Source organism: Dermacentor albipictus, chromosome 5, assembly GCF_038994185.2.
Source record: "Dermacentor albipictus isolate Rhodes 1998 colony chromosome 5, USDA_Dalb.pri_finalv2, whole genome shotgun sequence".
Lineage (NCBI taxonomy): Eukaryota > Metazoa > Arthropoda > Arachnida > Ixodida > Ixodidae > Dermacentor > Dermacentor albipictus.
The window spans coordinates 79782363-79804856 of record NC_091825.1 but is presented as its reverse complement, the minus strand read 5'-3'; the positions used below and the strand labels follow the sequence as shown (position 1 = coordinate 79804856).

The 22494-nt window shown below is 47.4% G+C and overlaps 1 protein-coding gene across 1 annotated transcript in view; it reads left to right on the top strand.

Annotated features, from left to right (window-relative positions):
• LOC135910809 (protein Skeletor, isoforms B/C-like) overlaps nt 1-22494 on the top strand; it is a 38333-nt gene that overhangs the window by 7915 nt on the left and 7924 nt on the right. Inside the window, exons 2-4 of the mRNA XM_065442930.1 lie at nt 10241-10295; nt 11725-11815; nt 18435-18594. Coding sequence (XP_065299002.1) covers nt 10241-10295; nt 11725-11815; nt 18435-18594 — 306 coding nt within the window. The remainder of the gene's footprint in view (nt 1-10240; nt 10296-11724; nt 11816-18434; nt 18595-22494) is intronic.

Below are 22494 nucleotides of genomic sequence, written 5' to 3'. Positions count from 1 at the left end.
ATACCTTCTTCGCTTGTCCCTCTTGCAACAAAAAGAGCATTCAGAAGTGTTTTGAATTGTGGAGACAAACATTTGGGGGCCAAGTGCAGCAGAAAAATGAGCCGGAGTTCGTCGCTCTTTGAGCCCGCAGCCTGAAGTTTGGATGCGCAGCCAGAGCATTTGCCTGGGAACTCATTGTATACCGGACTGTTTCCGAAACTGAGTGTACGGCTCGAAGAACTCAACGGCAGTTCAACACATTTGGGCTTGTAGAGATAGCGAGAAAATGATAAACGTAAATGCTTATAAATTAAAATGAAAGCGTGCTTTGAGAGGCAACATAATGCAAAAGCTCCAGATCTGAGCTCCGAAAAGGGCAAGAAAAAATTCAGAGAAAGACACCACTCGGCATGCATTGTTGTCGCCGACGTCATTAAAGTTCTCAGCGCTGTGTCACGGATGATCGCTGAGTCCGGCCGCGTTCAAGAATTCTGGCAGCACCATTGCGGCCCTCTGAAGATGCGATATGCGAATCCAGGGCCCCACGATCTGCATTGTTCAATAAGAAACTTCTTCCGTGTAGGCGGTTTAGAGCTGTGCGGAAGGCAAATGTTTCATTTTTGAACGATGGTGTTAATGAAAACGAGGACAACACCCCAGTGCTCTGGGGTTCTCGTTTGCGCAGTACAAACTGTAAAGAGTAAAACAATTCACCCAAGAGGGCATATTGTTGATAAACGACTTCGCCTTTTTATGGAAATGGGGGAAAGGCTAGCATTATACTTTTATGACACAATATTTATTTTGCTTTGTTGCATTCGTACGGTTTTTACTGAGGTGGCCCTTCGAAGTTCGAAATTCGGGGCGTTCAGTCCATCCCTCTGTTCGGTTATGCACCGTCGCTGTCGTCATCCCATCATTCTCGTGCCGTTCTTGTCACCATGTCGTCGCCATGTCGCGGTCGCTGTGGTTGTGTTTACGTGAACTGTAAGTACAGTGGGAGCAATTCGCGTGGCATTAATTGAACTTTGCAAAATCTTGAGGGGCACTGTGGCTTGCGATGTGGTAACGTTTGTCTCGGTCAAGTTCACTCCCCAAGAATCGTCTAAGCCGGCTGATTTATTTGTTTTTATTTCGTCACCTTCCTCAGCATCCGAGGTAATCTTAGCGACAGTGACTACGAGTGAGCAGGTGCCCTTGGGAGCATACATGATACTTTGAAAAAAAAAAAATCCTGGCTTCGCTAATGCAGACTACCACCAAAATCTACGACCTGTCGTCTAAAGCTTGCGGAAGAGCCCACTCAACTCACGTCGCCTCGTTCCCACGAGCATGTTTCTCGAAAGTCGAGCTGTCATCGTAAATCATCCGTATTCGCCTGTACGCAAAAGCAATGGCAAGCAAGGTGGCAAGAAAGCCAGATAGAGACACCGCGTGGTATAGCAACACTCTTCCGGAGATTCTCCTTTTGGCCGCGCTCCAAGTTGGCAGGACGATGCTGATACAACGCCAGGGGAAAGCCGGTAGCCCGTGCGTCGCATTGCAGAGCCTGCCGCTGTAGCGACGGGCTTCTTTCTTTTTTTTTACACGGGAGAGCAAGTCACGCGCCAAGGCCGCGGACTCAAAAGCTCTCGTAAAGTGAAAGAATATCACGAAACGCGCTTCCGTATCTGTGGATTATGCTCGTGTTTAAGCAAACTGCGGACAAGGACAATGTAAATGCGCTTATCGTCAACGAAGGCAGCGAAGATGTGGTTCCTGTTCCCTCGATTCCCTGCAGTTGATACGTTCATTGAACCGGCTGTTTCGAGAACAGTTGATAGGAGCGTCGTGCGTCTGACGCTTTGTCGTACCGCACTGACACAATGCCGCGTCTGTGACAGCTTGAGAGGCAAGAACACGCATTCTCTCATCTGTATATGGTCAGCACTTAATTTCTTTGTGTTTATTACGTTGCCACGAGCTGCGTAAAACCATCGTTCTTTCACTTTAGCGTTCTTATCATTCGCTTCATCGTCGAGATATTATTGTCCAAGTTTCGCAACAAGCAGGTATGGTCGGAAAGAGGAAGGCGCAGATCCGCGTGTTGTTGGAGTGCACCCATTAGCCTAGCACAGGTAGCACAGCTACGCTGCAAACTGGGCACACTTGTGAATCAATCACGTTTGTAAATTTCAACGATGCTTGTTGTAGACCGTAAGACGAGGTTTTTTTTTTTATTGCTGAATGAAGACTTCTCAATCATTGTGGATATGGCTTCGAAGAACTGTAATGACATACGCATGTGCTCAGAAATTGTGACATCATTCTTCTTTCTTCTGTCGTTTAATTTGTTGCCACTTGGCGATTTTTTTGCCTTCCGTCTAAATGAAATTGTTGAAATTGCAGTTATTTCTACATATTATTATTTTCGTCACACGTACTTAGAATCACACTGCTTCCAGGCTGCGATTCGTCGGGATCGCAGCTGTACCCAACCGTACCATGCTTTTGGCATTGTCATTTTGCAATATCCCCAAGAAAATCGTGTGTTCTACTTCCGAATGTTTCCCATTAGTACTTCATCTACGCCCCGTGTTGAAAGAAAGCTTGAAGCTGCGGCCATTTGCCTTACGCATTGTAACGGCCCACAGTTCTGCTTGTGGAGGCTAGGGTGGCGAGGAAACACTTTAACATCATTTGTGCAACTGTGATCAACACCGTGTATAGAAGCAGTCGCTCTCTACTGCTATACGCCATTTTCAGAACAAATTATTTTGGAATACCACCCCCATATGCCTTTACAGCAGAGGGATACGAGTGTGTTACTGCAATGCACTTCTTACGGAGAACAAACCTGCCCGACGGACCTTAGCACCAAAAGGTGCTAACTCTTATGCAGTGCTATGAACCTCAGAGACAGCCTGCATGTGCTCGGTCTCTCTCTCTCTCTCTCTCTCTCTCTCTCTCTCTCTCTCTCTCTCCATTTCTTGCTTATCATTCTTCGTCCTCCCTCCACACCTTCCAGTGTAGGGTAACGTACGGTATCTTTGCGTTCCTATATTTTATATCACCGTAAAAGAACAAACACACACGTACGCACACGCACACGCGCGCACGCGCTTACGCACTCACTCACGCACGCACACACACAGACACGCGCACGTGCGGGGCGGGGAGGGGCGTGCATTATTATGACGTATTTTCATGCGTTTCATTATAAATACTTCTGAGGAGCTGCACGTTAAGCTCTGAATGGTCAATAAAACTGAAGTTATGGTCGGATTCGACAAAGCTCGAGGATTCGAACGTTTGTTAGTTTCAGTATTCATTGAAAGAGCATGCAGGCAGAGTGAGAGAGAGAGGATAGAACATGAGGCCGCTGCTGTTAGCAGAGCGGCAGGCGTGTTGTTTTGTTTCACCTTGTTGCAGCTCTGAATCTGCAGGTGTCGTGCCGCCTAACTCTGAGTAGTCACGCATGCTTGAGTGCTTCGACGAAGCGTCGCAAAAGACGCTGTTACATATGGAGCTTGCCAGCGTCTATAGCAACAAATATGACGGCGTGTCCTTCAGGAAATCCATGCGTGAAGGTGTTTCCAGCATTCTGACGGCCTTGTGCTTCCTTGCGTGAAAGCCAAGGACCTGTGCCCGAGAGCAAGGAATGCTTTTGAGAATTCTGCTGACAAGTGGGAGTGAGGACAAGTCCCGAATCCGAATGTTGCATAGATCGCTAAGTATGGACAGCTGGGCTAGTTGGTTATGATTAGCATTGTGAAACATAGTTCCAGCGCACATTTGAACAAGGACGAGGCGAGGTGTTTGTGTTGTCTTTCTCGCCTCGTCCTTGTTGAAATGTGCGCTGGAACTATGTTTCACAATGGTGCATAGATGTTGGATAGATTTCGCGGCGAAATCCTCAGTAATATATACTAAGGCGCATGATTCGCTGTACTGTTATTATTCTGCGAACCAATATTTCTTGAGGAAGTTTGCTTTTCTGAGCTGAATTGGAGTGCTTCTTTTGTTTGTAATAGATGGAAGTGCCAGATATGACATGGCAAAGACTTGTTGACACAGTGGCAATGTAATTGAAGCGGAGTGGGGAGGAGGTGAAACGCACGTTCTGAATACAGTGGCGAGTAAGTATTGCGTGAATAGGTTTTGGTAATAAATTTGACAGCAACTCTCAGCTCTGATAAATTATTTGCAGATACGAAGGTCCTCACACTTTGCGTTACAGAGAGAGAGAGAATAGAAAACAGGAAAGGCAGGGAGGTTAACCAGGCGTGCGTCCGGTTTGCTACCCTGCACTGGGAGAAGGGTATTGGGATGAAGAGAGAGAGAGGGGTGAGAGAGAGATCACAATTTCGCGCACAGTGGAAGGTTGGCACTGAGTCTACACACGGTTCCCAAGACCTGTCGACTTGAGGTATTCCAAGAACGCTTTCGTGGCTTTCTGTTCCATCGACGCGAACGGCAAGGGTCCAAGGATCTTCATTACGGGAAATGGTCTAGAGTCCAGCTGGTTCAGTGCTGTCCGGATAACTCCGCGTTCGACGTCGTGCGGGGGACAGATACATAGGATGTGTTCAATTGTTTCTGTGCTTCTGCAAGAGTCGCACATGGGCGCATCCCCCATTCCAATGCGGTAGGCCAATGAGCAGGCCTTCGTAAATACCGCCCCGAACCAGAGGCTCTTGCGTGACAAGCGCACAAAATTATAACGTACTCCAAAAGTCCCCTGTATCGTTAGTAAGTATTGTTACGGACGTACTTCTCTGCGGTGACCACCTGCCTCCGTTTTAATCGCTCTCTTAGCCTCATAATTTGCGAGGCAACCACTTGGCAGCCTGCACAACCCATAAGCTGCCTTCTTCCTCGGGGCACTTGTTTCGGCTTTCACTCTCGTGAGTAAGTTGACGGCCTTTTCACTTGCGCGCGCGAAACGTTCCATGAGGTCGTTGCGAGTATGCCGGAAGGTCACGGCGATGGTCGGGTCTTTCTTGCCCTCGCATGCGTTCAGGGCTGTCACACCTCGCTTACACGAAAAGGCAGACGAGTGCTGGTAGATGGCCGATGTCTCGCTCGGACCGAGAGCGTCGGTGAAGCAGGGGACGGCGAGACGCCAAATGGGTCAGCCGTGCCTCATTGTCCGGAGACATGTTCGCGGAAACAGAGCGTGCATCGCTCGCTGTGGTCCCTTTCCGTCATTCGTGTTGGCAGCCGCGGCCGTTGAGTACGACCGTCACTCGTGTTGGCAGCCGCGACTGGAAGGGCTTTAACTCGACGCTCTTCCTTTACTCTATTGATAGATGAAGGGATATTATGAGCAGTCCCTTTGAAACGGGGCGGTACCTGGCGCCACCGAGCTCGTTATTTTCACTTCTGTAATGCTTTAATTCATGGCCCTTTAGCCCCGTGACTTGTATTGAGCATCCAATCCCAATGTGAATTATCGCGTAAAATGATTAATGTATCTTTACTAGGTATTTTCTCTATCGTTGCGCCGTCAGCTCTCTAGGCATCTATTTGTATTCTTTATTTCGAGATTCATTTACTTTTTCTTGGTTATCGCGAAAGCGCAATGTTTCGGGCAGGGCAAATACGTCATTGTTTACCTCAGGATGGACAGTGCGACATGGAACGAGTGATACATGTACTGAATGCATGTCTTTACATTGCCCGAACTAAAATGCGTGCACTCTCACATGACTAATCCACCCTACCATTCTAATAAAAAACTTTACAAATTTTCGTGCGACAAGGAAATGTTTCGCTGTGTAGTGTTCAGTATTATTTATTCTTTGTTGTGGCAAGCAGATGGCAGATGTGACCCAATTACGAGTGCTTGAGAATAAGATATATATTTTTTGTGCATTCTGCATACCGTATTTATCGGAGTGCGTAGCCTAAGAGATTTACCAATGGCTCGTCATAATTCATAACTCAATAGGTTCGAATACGTAAAGTACCATGCGAAATGCAAGAACGAAAGCAGCACAGGCAGCAGAAAACTGTGCAGGCGCTTTATAGTAATCGCGGGATTTAGCTTAACCTTTTAGTATGAAATAAGCTATTTTGTGCACTCAACAACTGAAAGTTGCCGCTATAGGAACAGTTTGTCGGCTATTTCGATTTCACATGGTTACTGACATTTGGATTGTGTTGACGCTTTTTCAAATGCACTTCCGGCGGCAGCACATACTATTTCTAGGTTCATCGTACAAGTGCCCGAACTTCCGGTGCATTTTGATTCGTTGCTGAAGTTTATACTGAGATGCAAACAGCGTGCGCTGATGCGCTTTCGGGGGTAGGTGAGTCTTAATATGAAACAACAATATTCTAGAAAGCCACTGAAGCCTTCCTTTCTTAAAGAAAGCTTTCTTTGGCTATTTCTTCGAATTTCTGCTACGGCTGCAGCTGTGGCCTTGCACGCCGCTAACGCTGGCCACGTCGAGACGTGGTTGAGACGCGGCCATGTAACAAAAACACAAAATGCACGCGCTGTCGGTGTTTTGTTAGATGACATTAGTTTATGAGCTGCCATCCTCAATATTCAGAGGAATAACTTTGTAAAGAATCTAAGACGAGGTACGCGCCACGTGGAGGGCCAACGCGGCGGTGGTTCAGAATGATTATTCGCCAAGCGATGCCCGCGGCGTCGACACCGGATCTTCTGCCACGCGGGGCCCTTAACGTGATCGCGTTAGTACATGACAAGGGTGTGGCACAAAGGAAATACCACCCGAGAAGCCCGTGTTAACATCTGCACCGCGTCGCATGTGCACAGTGCCCTCTGGACTCCTAACTAGGCGTGACCCCCCACAAATGTAGTGCAGGAGCTGCCACGTTTGTCTCCATGCTCACGCGCCGTAGCAACGACGGTAGAGGGAGGAGGTGGGGAGAATGTTAGCGAAGGAATAGAGAGAAAGAGAGGAGGCAGTTTTGTCAGCTACGACGCAAAAACCTGAATGGCGCCAAAACGTGCACTTACTGCCGAGGAGACGAAGGCTAAGAACGAAAGCAAGAATAACAAACACAAGCGGAGCAGGCAAGGTAACATTTCACATCACGTCACGACTGTTGTATGCCGTCGATATATCACCTCCAAATAACGTAATTGAACGCAAACAGCAGACAAAGCTTCGCTTACATCTATTCACACAGTGCGTGGGATATGCATATCTTTTTCTTACCGACACCCCTATAGAAGCGGATGGTGGCTTAAGATTTGTTTTTAGGCTTTGATTTTAAGCATCGCGTTCGCTCAGCACTTGTCTGAGTTGCAGAAAATGGATATCACACTTTTGAATAATAAAGAATGAAATACGCCTGTCTAGTGCCAGGAAATCGTGCGTCCGAGTCCCAGCCTATACCTGGCATCGGTAAATCCTTCGATTTACGCCTTCTGCTTTGCCTTGATGTGGCGTCTGCTGAATGGCGCGCCGGTTGAATGGGCACGAATGCTCACGCTTGGCAACCCAACTAGCAGTATCTATGTTTGCAGGTATACATTCGCGCAAAAGACAAGCGACTGACCTAATCTGTCAGCCGCTCATCCTCTCGTGCGTTCCAACGCTACGGGCTCGCCATTACATTAGTCACGAAAAAATAAGGAACTCGCGTAGCGCCGTACGCTGTCACATGTGTGTCCATCCTTGTCCGTTTTGTGCTGCTCAGTTTCCCAGGACGTAGTAACGACATCTTTTCCTTCGTATTTTTAATAAGAATGCTGCAGAACTCAAGTAGGATTCCGGTGTAAGTTTCGCATTATTTCCTTAAATACAGTGCTCAGGATAAATGAAGATATTAGACCAAAACAAGAGAGGCGTTGACAGGAAGATGGGAGCTTGAAGTGACTAACAGTGGCACATTCCTTGTTGCGTTTCTGGTGATGAATGGAATGGAATGGAATGGAATGGAAAACTTTATTGACTCTTTTAAGGTTTTAGCGGGTCGAGGCCGAAGTCTTCATTCTTGAAGCTTGGGTCCTCTTCAGCCATGGATGGGCTCCTAGTCCAGGGCTCCACTGAGCCGGGCCGCCTCGCACGCGTGCGCTATTAGAGCTCTTTGAGCCCCTAGCTCGCGGCTGGTGAGCCAGCTCTCCCATTGCTACGCACTTGGTGTTTTGTGCTTGTGGAATGCCTGGTTTCTTGTACACTCCCATGTAATGTGGTATAATGTTATGAAATTTTTTGGAGTTGCACTTGGTACGTTATATTGCGATGATTACTAAGCTGTTTCACGCAAAGCGCGCACGAAGACGCCGGCGGCGTTGCGCGAGCCCGTCCTCGTTGTGGTAGCTCGGGGACGAGCAGCGGGGCTTCGTCGTGGAGACCCACGACACGTCTTTCGTCGCACTCGATTGACACGCATCTTCGTCGGCCGTTCCGCGCGGCCTCGTGTCTTGTCCGGCGACAGGCCATCCGTGAAGTCACATCGCCGCTAAGCGTTTTCACGCAGCTGGTCGCCTCCTTCCGGGTGAACCGCTGCGACCCTGTCGCCTTTCACACCGCCATCACTCGTAGCGCATGATTTGGAGCGTGTCAGTGTTTTTTTTTATTGGCCTCATTTTTTTTTCACCTGATAGCTTCTGCATGCAAACCCTGCCTTTATCATCTGACGTGCGTGTCTGCCTAACGGGTTAAAAAAAAGAAAGGAGGAAACGAAACGCCTGCTTGTCGAGAGAAGAGCTACTCAGGTGGTGATGATGGCGGGAAGAGTTTAGACATCGCGACGATGCCGCAATGCACGAGTATTTCTAAAGCCGGGGCTGTATCTTTCAATTCTGATAGGCGGGAATGTTCACGCATTGGCAGAACTTTCACTGACGAGGATGTATCACTTTCCTCGACATATCGCCTCACCCACAGCTCCTGAGGAGACACTTGTCAACTTTCTTTCTTTTTTTTTTTCACACACCAACGCTGCGAGCCTTCGTCGGCTTCGTGCCAGGAGCATATCGGCTCAGTTGACAGCAAGTGGCATCTAACGGCTACAGACGGCTACGCAGAATTATAGCTTTCGAAAGCGATGTGCGGAATTGTATTTTTCCTCTAGGTTGTTTCCATTAAGTGCGTTGTAGTTTATTTAACAATTAGATAACTGGAAAATGGACCACCAGTCAGCTGGCTATGCCGATAATCAAAATTAAACTCCGGTGACTAAACTAGTTAAACAAAGAAGATTGAAAGTGAACAAATTAACGCATAAAGCTAAAATATTGCAAGAATCAACCAATCTGGCATAGCCTGTTATGATGTGTATATTCTGGGGCGTAATATATCGGCAACACGCGAACATCCAGTCTCAAAACCGCCTCTTTCTTCCGGTAATAGCACTGTTCCATTGTTTCCTCTGTTGCTTACATTATACGTTGAAATATAATTAACTACATGCACATATATTCTGCAGTACATATTACATCCTACAATACCTACGTGTATGTAAATACATGGCACAGAAGTATTCAATTATACTGCCTTAAGAAGTTTTACGTGCCGGACACCCATCGAAGGCTTAAGATTCTTGCCATGAACATCCGTAACTGATGTCGTATAAATTGGTTGATTGTAGGTCACGTCTAACCTGACCTATGGAGGAGGTGAAGGATGATGTAGATCAGGCTGTTTTTCATTGTTATCACGATATGTATCACTTCTTTGTATCACGATATGTATTTCATACAGCATTCCGCTTACTGGATTCCTGAGGTCTTTAGCTTGCGGAAAAGAATAACTGGAGATTACAGAGGATGCCTTCATTATAAGTAGCAGTAAACAAAAAGACCGTTGCCTTAATTTCAACATTTGTACTCTCTTTTGTTCATCTGTGGTTCGCATGTTTACCGATTGTTCACGCTAGCTTCATTCGCCTGCGCGCACGGCGGGCAGCTTTTATTTACGTCATAGACCACACAGACCAGTCTTGGGCCATCTTCACGGACTCAAGAGCGGCCCTGTAGCGTCACAAATTCGCCATGCACGAGGCAACAACTGGTCATGGACATCAGACACCCATGCAATAAAGCCCGCGAACTGCATCACAACGTTGTGCGTTGTATATATATATATATATATATATATATATATATATATATATATATATATATATATATATATATATATATATATATATATATATCTTGGCTGCATGAAAATGCCTGCTAAAGAAAACAACGTCGCAGGCAGCTCCAAAATGCTGCACATGCCACATTGTTCGCCTTCTGTTTCCTGTGTAGAAGAAGTTCGTGGCTTAAATATCTTTCTTTTTTTCTTTCCAGGAGGCGGCTTTGTGGCAGATGAAGAACAGCGCCTCAACTTGCTGAGACCACATCGGTAAGAATCTTGCCTACACAGCTCGTTTCTTCTTTCTAGCGCTGCAGTGTAATTGCTTTAAGAAAACTGCATGGTTCACTCCGGAGAAACACTAGTGGCTGTAATACAATTCAATCACCTGCGAAATTAGAGAAACGTGGTTCTCATAGGAAACTCAGTGTGAGCAAAAGCGAGAGCAGACCTTGCGAGTAGTGTTAACTGACTGCACAGAGTCATCACAATAATTGAATCTTACACATCTATATTTTAAGATAAATTGTTCGACTGTTTGTAGCCATTAGACGTGACTCGTTGAAAGGTATTATTACGCTTTCGTATAGGACGGCGAAACACTGTAATCACCAGCACATACACTGCTAAATGGCGCTTCCAGCAATAAAGGTGTTTAAAACAGAGACGCATGGACAGATATCAAATCTTTTTTTCTGGCGTCATTAGCCTTTGTATTGCCCATCGAGATACAGAACGCGCTCGTTTAGCTTATGAGTTATAGTCTAGAGGACAAGTTGTATCGGTATTGCTAGCGGTTGATGGCTCTTGTCTGCATCATTATTACAGGATTTCTGACAAACGCGGTTGCCCTTTGTGCGAAGTTTACAGTTTAGTGTTGCTGATCGTCGCTCATTAGTGCAGACCATGTATTTGAGAAATATTCCTATGGTTAGCCATATAATGGTCTGACTTAATGCAATGATCCCTACGTCATCATCTACCGCTCAAACCGGCCGACCCTGGTTATAACGTTGGCGGAGATGGATCACTGACTAAGTGAAACAAGGAAAAGATTGGAAGCATACACCAATTGCGTTATTCCAGCCTTGACGGCAGTTCACACTGGTGCCGACAACAAAGATTACCCCTGCGTAGTGACGCACACGGTACCAATATTCTCGCTCCTTTTCCAACGGCTCGCCACGTCTTCTGTGTGTTCCGTTGCACGTCGATCGCCTTCTTGCGTGTAACATCGCCTTCTTGCAGTACCTGCCATTTAAAACTTTGTACAGAGTACAAAACCTTTGGCATACTAGTAAAAAAAAGAAACTGTAGTGGTTATGTCCGAAAAATCTGTTGGTCATTTACTGCAGCTGCAGGATAAGGAATATAGAGCATTTAAATGGTTCTCACTGCTTTCTGTCGCATTTGGGGCCGTGTCTGCATGACGCCCCCGACGGTGACGCATCTACGCAACGTGTGTCCAAGTGCCGGGCTTTCTGCTCCTCCCTACTTTGGTTAGGCTTACCTCGACACTATCTTCAAACGCGTTGTGTCCTTTGGCGTCGCAGCGCGTTAAAAACGAGTGGCGCCATTGTCTGTTTACTAACCTTGCTCAACAATCAAGCTCCGATTGTGCGCCGGCGGTTGCAGCCGCTGTTAACGGTAATGGAAGCTTTGCATCGATGGATTTTCTATAAACTCTGTTTTCTCCCAGGAGCGGCCCGCTTCGTCACCGGGTCGCGAGAGACGTCACTGGACTCATCCGCGGTGTGCGGTGGTCCCCGGTCGGAGGCAGGTCTGCTCGGGTAAGGTAGCCATTGCTTCGGATAGCGATTAACCTATGTGTTTTTCGTTTATTTCTGTTATCAGTGCAAATGTCCACACTATACTAGCTTTAAGAGAGGGCACACTGGAATGGAGCTAGGGATATACATACTGGCAAGCGTTTGTAGTTTTGAGAAACACTGACACTCTGGCTGTTTGTTTGTGTGGGGAATTACTTGATTGATTGATTGATTCATTGGTTGATTGATTGAATAATTGAGGACATTTAGACTCCCATAACAACACTGGGTTATAAGAGACGCCGTAGTGCATGCCTCCTGATTAATTTTGACGGCCTGTCATGTTCATTAACAACGTGCACCTACATCTATTAGTACATTATCATTTCTGCCTTTTGTCCCCGTCGAAACGTGGCTGCTGCCACCAGAACCCAAGTCCGCGACCCGCAGAAGGGCATAGACCCTGAGGCACTGTGGTGGGTTTAACGAATAATGCGAATGCAGAGATCGAAAGATTGCAGTTACCTACTTACTAGCGAAAACTGAGGTGAATTCTTCTTTCACACAAATTAGTAGTAGCACGAAAACGAAATGTACATTTTGAGAGCCCGCAGTTTCTTAATTTTTTGCTTGATAGTTATAGAATACAAGCATACCGAAGCGTTCAAAGGCCTTGACATTTTAGTCAGAACTTTGAACCGAGCTGTGGGCATGATTTTTGTGCGACACGGTCTCTTCGCAAGCGAACAAGGCGGGGGTTCCCCTAGAACATTGGCCTCAAATAATTGAGCTTACCTACTGCGGAGATTTGCGTAGACGTCGGCAGAAAGAGAGGAAGCGGGAGAAGGTATAAAAAAAGGTTAAAAAAGAAAATAAAAGTAGTATTACAGTTATACATTCCAGAAAGCTTTCTTTGCCTACCCTCCCGCGTTCGGCACGGCTGGTGCCGGCTGGTGTCTGCTGATGTACCGGTCCGTACCTCAGCGGACATATTTAATGATGTAAATACGTAGGTGACTTTCTTGCACGACTGTCCGCGGCACCGAACGAAGTCTAAACCGAGGCCGGATACAGTGCGAACCGAGGGTGCCCGGAGCTGCAGCTGATGTAGTCCGCTGCTAAAATTTGCTGGATCTGCAAGGCGTGTCGGAGTGACGCAAAACTGCATTGCTGCGCCCTCTACCGTAACAAAGTGTGGTGTCAAGGCTCCGGGCACTGTGTGGTGTCAAAGCTCCGGGCACGGTAGACAGCGCAGCAATGCAGTTTTGCGTCACTCCGACACGCACTGCGGATCCCGGAAGCTTTTGCGGCTGACTGTACGTATGCGTGGACGTGACAAACAACGCAAGCACGCTTTCTTCGTGTTAATTCCATCTTCGTCATTTCATCTACATTCCGTTGCGATCACTCTTCCGTTTCATACCGCCGTCATAAATTCACCATCTTCATTCGGGCGTTGTCATTTCGTCATCATAACACCGCGGTCACCACGCCGTCACCATCGTTTCACCGAAGTTGTTCCGTCCTCGTCCATTTATCGTCTTAATACCATCATCACGCCATCGTAGTCATACTGTCGTCAAATTCTTGTGACCGTCCCACCTTCTGCATGCTGTCATCGTCTTTGCGTCGTCGTCATACAGTCATCGTCATGCCACCATGGTATTTAATCATGGTCATTCTGCCGTAGTCACTGCAGTATCGTCATGCCAACGTTGTCATGCCACCGGTTTCATGCTATCAACGTTATTGCGTCGTCGTCATACAGTAGCTGTCATACATTCGTGCTTAATGTCACCGTGTGACATCGTCGTGCTCGATCATTCATTGCCACTACAGCTTTTTCATCCGATTGCCGTCATACCTTCACCCTCAAGCCACCATCTTCATGCAGTCGTCGTCATCCCACTGTCATGTTTTCGTCGTCACAACACCTTTGTCATACTAACGTCATTATTCGAGCATTATCTCATTTTGACATGCCTTCGTCGTCATAACTGCAGTCGTCGTTCTGTCGTCGCTATTCCTTCTTCATCATACAGCCATGGTCGTGCCATGGTGGTCGTTCCATCATTGTCATTTCAGTATCATCATCCCATTGACGCTATGCCGTAGTCATCACAGCATGATCATCATAACGTCGTCGTCATTGCTGCGTCGTCATGCATGGGATCTGCATGTTTGGGCACTGCAGCTTTATGTTGAGCAAGGCGTTTCCCAGTGAAAATGTTTCCAACTTAGTCATGTGCTCTTGAGGGACATACTTGCACGTACTTGCAAGTGGTCGTTCAACAAGAACAGCGTTTTTTGCAAACACCAGTGAAAGCTTCGCTAAAACTAATTCTCGCAGCACCTGAGACCTGCATTCCCGCACAGTTCGCCGATGTTAGTCTTTTTATAGATGTATTGGCAAATAAGAAAACAAGGGATTTTTACAATTTTAGAGCGAAACTGTTTGTCTCTCGGTGGTCGGCATTTTAACGAGTTAAGGGCGCCGTGTCGCAGAAAAATCAGGTGACGGCGGCGGCATCGGCGGAGTTGTCCATATGAGCGAAAATTTCCGTCTATATCTAGTATATGTATATGCCACGCCTTGCTATATGGCATGCGGTATATGAGGGGCATGCGGTATGAGGGTTATACTGCCACACCATTATATCTTTCTCATACCTTGCCTTACATTCTACACAAAATTATTCCTTGGAATTTTGAGAATGGCAACCCACGGAAATATGTCATGAAAAGAAAGGGAACGCCGACAGTGCATATACCTTTTACGTTAAATATTCTCAGAGTGAAATATTAAAAGTGCGTAACAATACCACAAACTTTAAAATGATGTAATATTTTTGGGGCGGTTTTGCACTACCTCCGGGATCGCAGGGGTAGTGCACAAGAGGCCGCGTTTCTACCATGAAGCTCGCCTTCATGCATAGCGTTCGCCGCCAGCGTTTCCCGGTAAACATTACGATTACATAAGCTGAAATGGCCGGGACTGTGTAACAAGCAGTCAGGGATCTTTGAATAGAAGGGAACCTAAAGGCGGTCAAGGCAGCTCGAGAGCACACAAACCGAGCGGCCACAAGCGCCAACCCCGAGGAACCCATACCAGTCAACCCAAGCTACTCAGATATTCTGAATTGCTATAAGGGGTACGAATCAAATACCCTCCACCCCACAACAGCCTAAATCAGCATGAAGCAACCTCTTGGAGGAGGCTGCAAACAGGAACGTACCCAAATCCAAGCACACTAAGCAAGATGTTTCCCACCCAGTATAGAGACATTTGCCCCTGGTGCGGCGCCAAGCCCACCTTATATCACATTACATGGGCATGCGTTCAGAACCAACAATTCCTTCAAATAAAAGACCTGAGTGCGGAGAAGTGGGAGAGCGTGCTCTCCAGCAGCGACCCGGAAGTGTAGCATGGACTAGTAAGGCACGCTCACCGAGTAGCTACCCTCAGTGGTGCCCTGGAATTGGGCCGTCGACCCTGCGCAAATGGGGACGAAGACCGTGAAGACGGCCGACCACATCTGCCACCGCTAATTTCTAACCAATTAGAGCAAATAAAGTTTTTACTCCTCCTCCTTGAATGCTATCGCGTTCTCCTCTTAATGGCGAAGCTTAAGCGTCGTTCAATTTTTTTTTTAGTCCGCTTCCATTAGCAGAAATGTGGGCCGACCCGGCGGCAGTCCAGGCCAGGAGCAGTGACTCGTGCTCCCGTAAGGCAGAGGCTCACATAACTCAGCAAAGTGACGCGAATAATGCATACATTCTTTAGAATCATGCATACAACATAATGAACAGCTAAGTTTCAATAAAGAACAATCACAATCAAAACAAACATTCGAACGGCATAACTGATAATACGGTGCTCCTGATAACAAAGCGAAGGACGTAGTGTTCCAGGACTGAGCCCGGTTGGCTACCGTACACTCGGGGACCGGAAAAATGGAGGGAAAGATTAAGAGAAAGAGAGAAAGTCCACTGTGGATATCGCTGACGTGTCAACAGTTTTCTGCTATATATCACTGACGGTTACTCAGTCCAGATCACAGACGGTCCCTCAATCCATTAGCTTTCAAAAATCGCAGCAGCGCTTCTGTGCCCTTTTGTGGCTGCGATATGCGAGACCATGGTCCCAAGTTATTGTTTGAGGTTTTAAGGTTCACTGTTTTAACAGTTTTCTGTCAAACGGATATTGAGCTGTGCAGAGGCCACGTCTTTCATTTTCAAAAGATGGGCATTAGCACAGCAGGTGCTCTATAGTCTCGACACCACAGGCATTGCACTCAGCGCTATCAGCCATTCCACTCAAACATGTATCTGCATTGGTGAATGCAACGCCATAGCGTGAGGAGCACAGTATTGTTTCCTCACGCCGTGGAAGCTCAGGTAAAAGACGCAGTTGCATAGTTGCACAGTATGCGATCGATGCTGGGTGAATTCTGGTGTGGGCCACTTCTCCAATGTCATGGCGAAGTTGTTGGAGAATTGTCAATGACGAAGTTGTTGCCGAAGATACTGCAGTGACCCGGCAGCCACTGAAACACGACGTCATGTCCTTTGGCACTCATATTATGGTGCGTTTCACGCATCTCCGACACGGGTTAACCACAGGACTAGCGAAGAAAAGCTGAAAAATGACATCGTAGGGCCGCCTTTGAGTTGCAGAATGCTGTCCAGTGATTAGCCTGTTGGCTTGTATCTAATGCTTATTGATCGTGATGGTAAAACCACTGCGTCGGTAGAGCTGCTCTGAGTGGAAGAGCGATCCGTATATATGGGGATTCGGTTGAAGGAGATATTAGACAGTTTTAGTACTGCGTACGTAGCGTACGCAACGGCGTTGCGTACGTAAGATCGCTGCGTTCTGCAAACTGCGCATGTGCAGAACGCAACACAAACGCTACGAGATGCGTACGCGGCCGCTGCGTACGCACGCATCCGATTCTTGCGTGCGTACGTAGGGAGCCTTGCGTGCTGCTCTCGTGGTTCTCGTTCGTTCGGGAGAGCGCGAGACAAGAGTTTCGAAAAATGGCGGCGTCGAAGGCGACCAGCGGAAGACTGTTCTTTTCCGTGGCGTACGACTTGGCTTTGCTGCGCGAAGTAAACGCACAGAACCCTTTCCAGGATCCTGCAAAGTGGGAATGTATAACCAAAAATATGAATTTTGCTTTTACGAAAGTCTTCAGCGTGCGCTGTTTGCGCGAAAGGCTCGACCTACTCTAGGCGCAGTTCATCGGAAATGACCGTGCCAGCCCCAGAAAGCAAGTGTTTGGTCTTTATTTTTCTCTGTGTGATTCGTGCATTTCATCCGCATTAAAAGTAGAGTCTCTTAAATGCCTAAATATATTTCGACGAAGCGGGAACGCGCCCACACGTTACATCACGGCCAATGCGCTCCGACGCGCCCGGCGTCTAACGCTCGCCCTCTTACGTACGTAGGCATTTCGCAGTACTAAAAGCCCCAACGCGACACGCGCTCCTACGTTCCGCAAAGCCCTTGCGTGCTGCGTACGTATCGTCATGACGCAGTACTAAAACTTCCTATTGTGCAAACAATCCAAAAAGCTGCTTGCTTTAAGGTCAACGAAGGCAGGTCAGTCTCCTTTCTTAGTCCTGGAATGGAAAGGCGCACTTCAGGTAACCACATTGTTATTGTGTGTGTGTGTGTGTGTGTGTGTGTGTGTGTGTGTGTGTGTGCGTGCGTGCGTGCGTCCGTCCGTGCGTGCGTCCGTGCGTGTTTGTGTGTTTGTGTGTGTGTGTGTGCGTGTGTGTGTGTGTGTGTGTGTGTGTGTGCGTGCGTGCGTGCGTGTGTGTGTGTGTGTGTGTGTGTGTGTGTGTGTGTGTGTGTGTGTGTGTGTGTGTGTGTGTGTGTGTGTGTGTGTGTGTGTGTGTGTGTGTGTGATGTATGCAACCTAGAGTGCATCACAGCCGCAATCGCAACACTGCTGGGTCGGCTGTGGGTAAGAGTAGCATTCACCAACTCCTACAGCTATCGTATTGCAATGGTGGACTCACCAATGGGCGCTAAGTGCAAGTGTGAAGAGACCATCAGTCATCTTCTGTGCCACTGTTCTCGCTTTGATAACCAACGTAAGACTTTCCAGTGTGCCTTGAATAGACTGGACGACATGCCATTTACAGAAGCAAAGATCTTAGGAGTCTGGCCTCACAGTTCATTAGCTCAGAAAGCAGTTCGAGCGCTTCGTCACTACCTGAAGGCAACAAACTTGAGTGCCAGACTACAGACGTCCTACATCTAACTTAGCGCATGTGAAAGTACGGTATAGACTCATGTTCTCTCTATCTCTTTCACTCGCCAGTGCCCTTCCCACGTGTAGGGTAGCAAACTGGACTCACCCCGTATTCAGAAATGCAACGTAAGTGGAAGCCCATGCTTGACTTGATCTAAGTGACGCCTATCGTGAACGCGCCGAAGGAAAGGCAGTGTGCGTCTTTGGGCGCGTTAAGGTCAGGCGTCATCTAAATCAAGTCAAGCATGGGCTTCGACTTAAGTTGCATTTCTGAATACGGGGGTCAGTCTGGTTAACCTCCCTGCCTTTCCCTACTCGCTTCTCTTTCTCTCTGTAATGGAAGGGCTACCAAACTGAACTCTGTTCTTCCCCCGCAGTCTCCTCTGCCGGCGCCAAAGACGGTGACCAAGGCAGCCGCACCGGTGACGCTTCCGGCGCTCACCAAGAGGGCGCACAACGTCGGATCGGGTCCTATTGTGCTCAAGAGCAAGAAGAAGATCTTTATCCCTAAGTTCACTTACGATGGTGCTGGTCCCGGTGAGTGTACATGATCCCACTAACAGCGATGTTCAGCTATGTAACGTGGCACACGTACGGCGTTTTGACAGATTCAAGAGAAACGCCGCGAGAACGCATTAAACGTTTAGTTGGAGTATCTTCTGATTTATTTGTTTTCATGTCATGGCCATAAAAGAAAGGTTCTTTATAAAGCTTAATATCTCGAAACAAGCGAATGGCACGCACATTTTTGCCTCCATGCCAAGTCATGCGAATTATATTACAGTGTAAGGTGTTATAGGTCTATTCCAATAATAGCCGTTTTCGGTTAGACATAGTGGCCGCCGCCGCCGCCGGTGTCCGTGGCAACTATCACCGGGTATGATAAAGAAAATATCCAGTTTTCGCCAGGGTCGAACCCGGGCCCACTTCGTGGGAGTCAGAGCTACTGTTCTTTTTTTCTTTATTGCCTGCTTTGACATTGTACACAAACAATGCACAAATGGTAAAACCTGTCAGCAAGGTTTTTGCTGGCACGACATATTGAATTTTTTTCAATGCTGCCAATTTATCTAGTATGTCAATCCACGTTGGCTGTTCAAGGAGTGCCCGATGGACATCCCTGAACCGTACTACAGCTTCAATGAAGTGATCGCGTGTAGGTCGCAAATTGACATCAGCATTGTTGAACTGCATGCTAGCTTTCCAAAAACTGTGAAGGCCCAGGAGCATTATAGCGTCATGCGGAAAACCCTCATGTTTCTACAGGCAAGAATAATATTCCATGTGGATCTAAAGGTAACTCTTTCTTTAACGTCCCTTGTAGCACATCCCAGAAAAAGATGGGATCGCAGCAATCTAGAAACGCCTGCTCTATCCTTTCAGGTTTCTTGCATAAGAAGCAGTTAATGGACCACGTAACAAAGATACCTCTGTTATGCCTCCATGTTTTAGCTGATAATGTATTAGTGTGTAGCTTAAAGAAAAAAAAGCTTTTACCGAAGGGTGTACTGGCATTCTTTTAACCTTCCTGAGGATATATCCCGGGCCTCCACGGTTTGACATACGGTAAATCGGTACACTCATCATAGTGTCAATTTGGTTCTCATACAGTTATTTCCTAGTAATATTGGCGAGATACTGCATTGAAAACCGCACATGCAACATTCTGTACGCAAGCACGACTTCTCGTACATAACCTTTAACGGCACCATGCATTGTTTCACACGAGCATACAACAAATCCTGGAAGGTGGCGACATAAAAACACTTGCATGACTGTGCGAAGGAACACATTATTCTGATCGCGGACGTACATAAAGTGCGACGCAACTTGTCGCAAATAAATGTGCCAATCCAAAGCCCCCTTTCTTTACGGGCAAGAACAAGTTTGTGTGGCTGGTTCTTTCCCAAGTCGGTGCCCATATGAAAACGGCGAAGACACGGTGGATTTTTTGGATGTTGATCCGCGAAGCACACGGCACATTCATCACATACCCATATCTTGGAGTTAAGAAATAGGTTACAGACTGCGGCACGCGACAGCATTGACAGCTGTCGCCCTTGCCACGCTGTAGCCTTTACCATTGCTCTCGCCACTTGTTCATCCCAGTACGGCTCAAGGTCGCGATAAGAGTCGAGAGGCACGCCTAGATACGTTGTTGCAGTGGTTGACCACCGAAGCCGAAGGAAATAGTCTCGCGTATCAGCCAATTCACCATGCCAAAACCCATAACTCTTCTCCCAGTTTATTTGTGCCCCGGTGCATTTGCAGATGGTTTGAACTACCGCCACGGCCTCACAAATACTATTTCTATTTGAACAGAATATGGCGAAGTCATCGGCATGCGCCAATATTTTCACCTGTGTGCACTGTAACCTGAAGCCAGTTATCCGTTCATTATTCTGGATAGGCCGCGAATAGCAAGGGCGACAGCGGAGATCCCTGCCTCACAGAAGACCGCACTTGCACGCTGTCAGTCACGTCAGCGTTCACAATGACCCGTGTTGAGCAGTTAGCATACGCAATCCCGACACAGTCTGCTCTTATGCTTTCTACGTTGGAAAGCTCTAATATGGCGAAGAGAACATCGCGTGAAGCACGGTCGAAGGATTTAGCGAGATATAGTCACGCCAGCGCTTGCTAACACGCAACGGAAACATGCCCTAAACGCATTCTATGGCGCGTGGAGACACGCGATGTGACGTGCGCGCCGCTTAGCGTCGACACGTGCACATATTGCAGTTCAGTTGCATATTATTACACCAGTTAGAAGGCCATGTAGCAGTAACACAGAAGATAGTTAAAGAAGGCTCGAGAAAGAAACAGAATAACCAAATGTATACAAGAATACTATATATATATATATATATATATATATATATATATATATATATATATGCAAGAAGCCAACAAACACTGACACCAAGGACAACATAGGGGAAATTACTTGTGCTTTATAAATGTAATAAAGAAACGATAAATTAAAGGTAATTAAAGTGGATGAAAAAACAACTTGCCGCAGGTGGGAACCTGGTTCCCACCTGCGGCAAGTTGTTCTTGCGGCAAATTGTCCGACCGGCGTCGAAGGCTCCCGGTCGGACAATTCGGATGGTTCTCGTGAAAACGATGCGAAGATACTTCGGCGCGAAGACCCTGCAGTGCGGGGTCATCGCACTGTACCGGTGCAACAGTTTTTGAAAACAATTGCATTTACTTGGTTTTCATATATTTTGGTGCCTGTGTTTTGTTTTCTCGCTTTCTTTCTTTTTTTCTTCGCTCCCTCACTGTCCACTCCTGCAATAGCCTCACCGAGGCTGCAGCATGTGTAAATAAATAAATAAATAAATACATAAATGGACCTCCTATGGAGCCGCTCCTCCAGCTTACAATGTGACTGTGACGCGTGTGCCGCACAGGCCTGTGATATTTTTCCGAAGGCACAAATAATTACATTAGCAAAGGTTTCATCACCTCCTGCATTCGTGAATTTGCTGGTATGCGGAACTCATTCGTCAGAACAGACGCCAAGCAATCACGATTGTAAGCTCAATATTGTCGAATTACACCGACCAATGGCAAGTAGTTCTTGCGAACAAAACGATTTAAAAATTCAGCCCCATGTTGTTATGAGCAATCTTTCATCAATACGTGGCTGTGGTTCACATACTATGTTTAAAAACACGAATCGACCAATGGATGGATGGATGGATGCGAAACTTTAATAAGGTCCTGAGGTACGCGACTCAGCGCGCTGCGGGCTGCTCCCACGTTGGGACAGCCAAGCCTTGCCCGACCGCCGCATCGTGGGCCCTCTGGACAGCCCATAGTTGCACCCCGGCATCAGGGCTCTTGATAGCGGAGAGCCACTTGTCTTCATTGATTTCTTCCGTGCCTCGTAACGAGGGGCAACGCCAGAGCATATGATCTAGGCTAGCGATGTCATTGCAATGCCTGCAAGAACTAGTGGCATAGGTGTCGGGATAAATTTTGTGGAATAAAGCCGGGCTGGGATATGAGCCTTTTTGCAGTAATCTGAGGGTCAATGCCTGCGCTCTATTTAACTTCTTGTGTGGAAGGGGAAACTCTCTCCTGCCGAGATAAAAGTGCTGCGCAATTTCGTTATATGTGGTCGGTTGATCTCTATTCTCCACCGCTGCGGGCCGGCGTTGGAGTTCTCCATGGTCGCGGAAAGTGAGACCTCGCGCCTTGGAGTGGGCCAGCTCGTTGAGGTTTCTGGGGCCTCCCGTGATGGATCCCATGTGAGCGGGGAACCACGTGAGAGTGTGGGTGTTGATGGTTTTGCCGTCGAGGATGCGACAGGCTTCCTTGCACACGGCGCCAACGCTGAAGGCGCGGATGGCTGCCCTGGAGTCGCTGAAGATATTGGCATGTCCGTCGTCCAGGAGGGCCAAGGCAATGGCCACTTGCTCCGCCGCA